This window comes from Eulemur rufifrons, chromosome 2 (genome assembly GCF_041146395.1).
Source record: "Eulemur rufifrons isolate Redbay chromosome 2, OSU_ERuf_1, whole genome shotgun sequence".
NCBI lineage: Eukaryota > Metazoa > Chordata > Mammalia > Primates > Lemuridae > Eulemur > Eulemur rufifrons.
This window is the reverse complement of record NC_090984.1, coordinates 69,472,454-69,480,044: the sequence shown is the minus strand read 5'-3', so window position 1 is coordinate 69,480,044 and position 7,591 is coordinate 69,472,454. Positions and strand designations below refer to the sequence as shown.

General features: G+C 42.6%; 1 protein-coding gene across 3 annotated transcripts; it reads right to left on the bottom strand.

Annotated features, from left to right (window-relative positions):
- Positions 1-4,090: 4,090 nt before the first annotated feature.
- Positions 4,091-5,333, bottom strand: LOC138378796 (L-lactate dehydrogenase B chain-like). Of its 3 annotated transcripts, none has more exons than XM_069464154.1 (2): positions 4,596-5,320; positions 4,122-4,326 (listed from the first exon to the last, which is right to left on the bottom strand). In XM_069464154.1, exons 1-2 carry the CDS (start codon positions 5,283-5,285, stop codon positions 4,267-4,269), a joined length of 750 nt encoding a protein of 249 aa, XP_069320255.1. In that variant the 5' UTR covers positions 5,286-5,320; the 3' UTR covers positions 4,122-4,266. The 3 variants fall into 3 exon arrangements, with proteins under 3 accessions (XP_069320246.1, XP_069320255.1, XP_069320252.1); XM_069464151.1 differs by having other exon boundaries at positions 4,122-4,866; positions 5,041-5,320; XM_069464145.1 differs by having other exon boundaries at positions 4,091-5,333.
- Positions 5,334-7,591: the final 2,258 nt, after the last annotated feature.

Here is a 7,591-nt window from a genome sequence, read left to right as displayed (position 1 = left end):
TGAGTTAGCTCAAAAAAGAGGATCTTCTGGAGGGGCAAGGTGAACCCAGCATCGAGTGACTGGAGGCGGATAGTAGGAAGCTAGAGTGGAGGGGACAGCCCTGGTGGCCAGTTGGGGGAGGTTCTGCCGTATTGGTGACAACAGCAGGTTCCTCAGCAGAAAGAATGCTCCCCAGTGAGGAGGAAGAGCCAGCAGCTGTGTATCTGCTGCACTGGAGCCTGCTTTCAGAGGACACCTGCAGCAGTGTAGGAAGACTTCGATGTCTCGGCCTCTCTCCCCTCCTTCCGCTCCCTCAGCCTGGGGAGCAGCCAGGGGCAGCAGAGGGCGTGGACTGTGACCCACATCCCTGCATCTGCACAGGTGTTTCCCAGCTAAGGTAGGTCCCAACTGGGGGGATAGGGAAGTTTTAACTGGATAAGAATTTGGACGTTGGCAGTTTGACCACACTAGAATTTTTGCCCAAAAGTGCCAAGGGTTATTATTTGAGTGACTGGAGGATCTATGCACCGAGGCTGGGAGGGAGCAGGTCCACACAGGGGCAGTCATGCTTTTTGCACTCCACACAGTGCGAATAAGACAGAGCTAAAAATCAGTTTAAAGAGTTGTATGTGTTTACACTGTTTATAGCAATTTATAAGTTTTTATTTACACTGCTTCCTAAGCAATTACACAGGAACTAATTCTAGCATAAGAGACTGTGAACACTTATAATACACAACCAATTAACACATCCAATTAACATGCATTCAATCAATGGACATTTATTAAGCACCTCAGCTGGGTATTGGGCCTACAAGGATGATTAAGAGCTATTAATAGTTCCCACCCTCAAGAAGCATGCAGTCTAGTGTGAGAAGTCCCAGTCCAGCCCGGGGGTCTCTTACGTCACATTGAGTAAGAATCACAGTGCTGTTGGTGGTGGCACTGGTTTCACCGCATGTTCGCCTCTAAGTGTGACTCAGTGGGTCTGGAGACCTACGAATCTGCATTTTAACAAGCACTTTGCTAAAGGCCACTGATGGAGAAATAAGAATCTAGCCTTCTAAACAGCACCACACACCAGGGCAGCGCTTACGGTGTCAGGCCCTGTGTTGCTGATTCCACAGAGTTTGTCCCGGAATCCAGGACAATATTACCCATTCGCATAAAACACAATTTCTGCCTGTTCTTTATTACGTCAAATGAAAACAGCTGGATAGATTTTCACCAGATTAGAAGAGCATGTTTGGGCTCATCTGACTTAAGTGATATGGGAAATTTATTTTAGGGGTTCCTGAGGAGGGGTGTCCTTCGAAGAGAGAGGCAGCCGTCTTCCAGAGCCAGGTCAAGTGCCGATTTCTGACAATGCCACTTGTCCCGTGAGGCTTAGGGCGGAGCAGCAGGAGTTTGTTGATTTAATGCTGGGTGATGATTAATGCGAGCAGCTCAGGGGAGACCAGGTACCTGAAGCGGAATCTTCACAAAAACACATGCAGGAGAAAATGCACTATGAACGTATGAACAGAGTTTTAATCCCCATTCTTCTGTTTGTTGGAGAAGTCTGGGCAAGGATCTTGCCTTCTCTGTTTCTCTGATTATATAAATTAGGATAGTGCTGACTTTTTTTCTGTAAGGTTGTAAGGAGTAATGAACAAAAGCCTCTGTTAAGCACTTGAAAACTTTATAAACATGAGTTTTTTTAAAAGATGAGTTTTGTTCTATGTTAAAAACGTAGATAAGCTAAATTTTAGTGCAAGATCTTAGATTCAGTTTAATCTGGCATTACCTTATAGTGTATTGTTTTTTTTATTTCCTTCACCTTTCATTTCGATCACTCAGCATACAAGAGTGATGTAATTTTAAAATCACATGTACTTAGATTTTAAAAATCTAACAAGCTGAGTGTGGTGGTGTGAGCCTGTAGTCCCAACTACTCAGGAGGCTGAGGCAGGATGATCTTTTGAGATCAGCCTGGGCAATATAGCAAGATCCTATCTCTAAAAAAAAAAAAAACCTAACACAGGAACAAAAGCAATTGGGAAACAGGCTAAGCATATTTTTAGAAAGCTGAATAGGTTTTTAGGAACTAAAACAAGTGAGGAGAAATATGCTAAGCAACAGATTATGGATTTACAGAGGTAGCTACTGTATATTCTTTTGGCTATTAATTTGAATCATGAATATAGATAAAAATCTATGAAAAATTGACATGTGTACTCAAATTAGGGCAATACATTACTACAGCCAAGACATGGCGCAATATGATTGTCTTAAATATTTAACATAATGCTATGCCATATAATTACATGTATGGCACTATTGTTAATGGGAGCTGATTAATGAGGGTGACATAAAGCAGGGATGAATGTTAGTTATTCAGGCATTGATGTTCAGATAGCCACCTGAGAAGTCATTTTTCTCAAAGTCCTATTCCTTAAAGATAGTAGAAATGTCAATTGTTTTTGCAGAGTTTCCAGTTCAAGAAGCAGTTATTCATACTCCCCAGAGAATTCTTCCCTAACAGACTAAAATAAAACTTAGAATTAATGGTGGTGACATTTTAGAACTAAATTACTGCCTTCATGCCTTAAATAATTATCCTGCCATCCCTGTTCAAGGGATTTTTCAAATTTTTCACTTCATTCCTGGTTTATCTCTCTTCCCGGCTTGACTAGTTCCTTGTCCCTTACAACTGAATGCAGGAGGCTGAATATCTAATATTCCCCTTAAAATTCTCCTGCTTGTTAATAGTACTTTTATGGTAATTCATCTAAAATAGTTTTTCAACAAACTCTTCTCAAAAGCCATCTCCGGCTTTCCATTTCTTTCTTCATTTTGGTGCTAAATAGCTGCTGTACCCTGGTCCATCCTGATGTTTCTATGTTTCCTTCTCTCTTTCTCTACTTTATGCCACAGAGGTGACTGGACATTTTTAATTCCCTTTATGTGAGCCTCTTTGTCCTCGATGTCCTTCAGGGTCTGCCCACGGGGCCCTTGGGCTCTGGCTGCCTGCCTATGTCCTTCAAAGGCCACTAACGAGGTTTCCTTCAGGAACTTTTTCTTGATGAAGTGAAGACAGAAGAGTGCTGGGAAAGGAAAACCTTGAAGAAGCCCTTGAAGCCCTTGACCAGACACCACCATCTGGTTCCCTGAGTCTCTCAGCCCCTGAGGGCTCCTCTGCTCTCTGGCTGAGCCAGTCACTAGAAAATCATCCCTGACCTTGCCGCCAACCCAGCGCTCCAGGAATGAGAGGGAGGATTCTTCTCCTCAGCAGGGGGAACTCAAAGGAGTTCTCAATGCCACTGGAATCAAGGCCCGTGTTTTCCAGAGCAAGCTTGCAAGCTTTCCTCTGAGACCTCTTGAGCACTGGCCACAGTGTCCTCATACAGCTACCAAGAAGTCACAATGGAATTCCCTTGAACAGTCCCACTGGCATGGCTTTTTTTTTTTGTTTTGTTTTTTTGTTCTTGTTCTTAAAGCTTACTCTACCTTACAAAAAAATAGTTATAGGAAGAAGTTAAACATGTAAATGTGTTCTAAATAAATGGACTTTTGCTGCCCAGTGGTTGAAACCTAGGTTTTTTGAGAGTGATTTGTGGTACGCAAAATAGGGAGCATCCCTCTTTGAGATCAAATTCCTTGGTGTTAGTGCTCACTGGAAGCTCTGGATTATTGGTTAGAGAATGAGAAGGCACCAAGCTCCCCTTCTTTCCCTTGGTTACCACCTCTTATGTGCACAGAACATTATATTTTTTAAAATATAAAGTTAGAATATGGGGGTGTAGGTAAATTTTCATTACATCTATTTTATATACAAAACGAGCTTGTTTTCCTCCTTTGCATTTCGACTCCCTAATCTTCCCAGCCCTTCTTTCTCCAACTTACTCTCAAGGCTGAGAGGGAAAGAGCTGAAGGCTCTATTTTCTAGTAATTCATTTCCTTTAGTTGCTTACCTTCCCAATCTCTTTTCTTGTTCCTATTTTTTAGCAGGTCATAGCTCTTTATAATTTGCAAATAAAGTCCTTAAAAACAAAGAAACAAATGATTTTACTGGGATGACAATTTTTAAATAAACAATTGTTTTTTTTTATTTTTTATTTTTTTATGATAGAGTTAATTTTATTTGTTCAAGGGCTCATATTGCCAGCATTAGATCAAGCATGGGCTTTGATTCGTTGAGCCCAAATTCATTTATGCAGGAAGATAAAAGCAAACTATGATCCATGTACATGGATGAAAACTAAAGGCTCAGGGTTCATCACATTGTAGTTTTTGAATTTCTACAGCCTAGAGCTCAGCAGTCACAGATCTTTCAGGTCCTTCTGGATGTCCCACAGTGTATCTGCACTTTTCTTGAGCTGAGCAACCTCATCATCCTTTAGCTTCTGGTTGATAACACTGGTTAATCCCCGAGCGTTGAGGATACACGGGAGGCTCAGGAAGACTTCATTCTCGATGCCATACATCCCCTTCACCATTGTTGATACCGGATGAATCCTGGATAGGTTTTTTAGCATGGATTCAATAAGATCAGCTACACTTAATCCAATGGCCCAATTGGTATATCCTTTTAGCTTGATAACCTCATAGGCACTCTCAACCACCATCTTATGGACTTCTTTCCAATTTTCACTGTCGTTGTCTGTTCCCATTTCTGGATTCAATTCCTGGAGAGAAACACCTGCCACATTCACTCCACTCCACACAGCCACGCTTGAGTCGCCATGTTCTCCCAAAATCCATCCATGGCAGCTGCTGGGATGAATGCCAAGTTTTTCAGCCATGAGATAGCGAAATCTAGCAGAATCCAGATTACACCCGCTTCCAATCACACGGTGCTTGGGTAATCCGCTTAGTTTCCAGGTAACATAGGTAAGAATGTCCACTGGGTTGGAAACCACAATTATGATGCAATCAGGGCTGTACTTGATGATCTGGGGAATAATGAACTTGAAGACATTAACATTTCTCTGCACCAGATTGAGACGACTCTCCCCCTCTTGCTGACGGACGCCTGCAGTTACCACCACAATCTTAGAATTGGCGGTCACAGAGTAATCTTTATCTGCCACAATTTTAGATGTCTGAAGAAATAAGCTCCCATGCTGCAGATCCATCATTTCTCCTTTAAGCTTGTCTTCCAAAACATCCACGAGAGCAAGTTCATCAGCCAGAGACTTTCCCAGAATGCTGATAGCACAAGCCATACCAACTTGTCCAACGCCCACTACAGTGATCTTATTGTTTGGGACTCCTGTCTCTTCTTCTGCAACTGGTGCAATGAGTTTTTCCTTAAGAGTTGCCATTGTGCACAGGAGAGAGAAGGCTCCGGAGCCCGCTGTAAGAGTTGCGCGAAGACCCATAAACAATTGTTGATTGCCTACTTTAAACTAGGACAATGGACTAGGCACTTAAAAAAATTAAAAACAAGGTCTCGTGTCATTAAGAATCTTACAGTCTGTTGGGAAGGCAGTTGCCTAAACAAATAGTTTAATATAATAAGATAAATTGCTTTAATGAGGTTGCGTGTCAGGGTTATTGGGACCATAGGAGACACGGAGCTCCTAAGCAGACCGGGGAATGCAGAGACGGCCCCAGCAGACATATCTTCTCTAGTGGGAGCGTGCTGGTATGCAGCGTGGGGAGGGACTGGTACAGAGGTGGCAGGGATGGTATGCAGCTGGGAGAATGGCATGTGGGGAGGCCCAGCAGCTCTGTAGGACAGGACATACTCAGAGTTAGCACAGTAATTTAGTATGTTTGAAGAACTGGCTTCAAGGTGGGGTACAGGAGGAGATTGAGACTGGGAATGAAGACAGAGATGAAGATCATGAAAGGCTTTGCCTGCTATGGAAAAGGAGTTTATTAGATTTTATCTTAGAGACACTGGGGAGCCACTGAAGAATTTTGAGCAGAGTATGATCAGATTTTTACGTTTGAAACATCCACTCTGGTGGAAGGGTGGAAGATAAATTGGAAGCAAGAAAGACCAGTGAGGATGCTTTTATAATATTTAGTTTGGGGGAGATACAATGAAGGTAAAACTAATGCAAGTGCAGAGAAGAGGAGATGGACAAGAGAGATTTACGAGGTATACAGGATTTGGTGATTGAGTAGATATGGGGAAAGAAACAAGTTTCTGTCTTGGTTGGAAACTTTTGACATTATCAAGATAGAGAAGACAGAGGAACAGTTTTTCTGAGGGAGGGATTGGGAAAAGGAAAGATGAGTTTGGCTTTGAACGTAATGAATTTGAGATGCTGCTGGGACATTCAGGGTGGGAACATTGAGTGGAAAAGTGGCTCCACAGGTCGGGAGCTCAGCAGAGAGTTATGAGCTACAGATCTTGGTTTGGGAGTTACTCTTGTGGGCGGCTGTGTCAGGGAAGTGTGTGTAGAACAGGTGAGAGAGTGGAAGGGTGGCTGAGTACGTAAGAGTAGAATAAGAAGAAAGAAGAGAAGAGAGATAATGGAGGAGTCCCACACTGCACACATCGTGATGGTGCAACCCTAAATACTTCAGCTTGCGTCTCCCGAGAACAAGGACATTCTCTTAGATAGCCATGGCATCATTTTTACACCAAAGAAAATCCACATTACTTCAATAACATTATTCCAAATCTTGTCCATACTCAAATTCCGCAAACTGTTCCTTATAGATGGTTTTTAAAAATCTAGGCTCCAGTCAAGGTTCATGCATTGCATTTGGCTGTCAGCTCTCTGTAGTCTCAGTCTAGAAAGCTCCCCAACCTTTCTCGATTTTCCATGACCTGAGACATTTGAGAGTCCAGGCCAGCTGTCCTACGGGACAGCCTACATTCTGAGTCATAGTTAGGTTTAGGCCAACTACTTCTAGTAGTTCACCAGTAAGTGATGTTTTTACCTCCTAGTGTATCATATCAGAGAGATTCTAATGTCAGGGGACTGGACTGTTTTATAGTTAGATTTTTGACTACTATATCAGAAATTGTCCAAATTATTAGATCTGTCAAATCAGACATATATATGTGTGTGTGTGTATACATTTTTTTGGTGGCCCTGGTTCTCTCATCTTTAAAGTATAGCTTAATATAAATCAGCTTTGCAGCTATTTATTCAGGTTATTTTTTTCGTGGTTTTATGTTCCCATAGAAACCTGTGTTGCAAATAGCTTATTCTGAGTGAGGCCTGGTCTGGTTCGGTGAAATCCAAAGGCTTCAGTCAGTCTGGTTCACTGATGTGACTACTTTTCTGTCTGACTGACCATTATGCCCTGCAAACCTGAGAGAGAAGCCCGTGCTTAAGGGGCAGGCAGAGGAAGACTTGCCCACTGAGAAGCAGGAGCCAGAGAGAGAGCAGTGAGTCAAGAGCAGTGGAGTTTACATTAGCCAGGACTCTTTAGGTGGTAAATCATAGGATCCAAATGCAAGCTGACAGCAGGAAAAAAGGGAATGTATTATAAAGACAGAGGGGTAATCAGATGTGCAGATATAGGCATGTAACTGGAATTTGTGACTAGATCATTATGGGAAATGCAAGAAATGTGTTTCCTTCTCTATTCCAAAATTCTAGGGAAGTCACTGGTTGGTCTCGCTTGGCGAGGCGCACCCTGGGCCAGTCGACCATGGTGGGGA

Bases quoted from the DNA above. Each gene is read 5' to 3' on its own strand.
- LOC138378796 (XM_069464145.1), bottom strand. From the start codon at position 5,285: ATGGCAACTCTTAAGGAAAAACTCATTGCACCAGTTGCAGAAGAAGAG.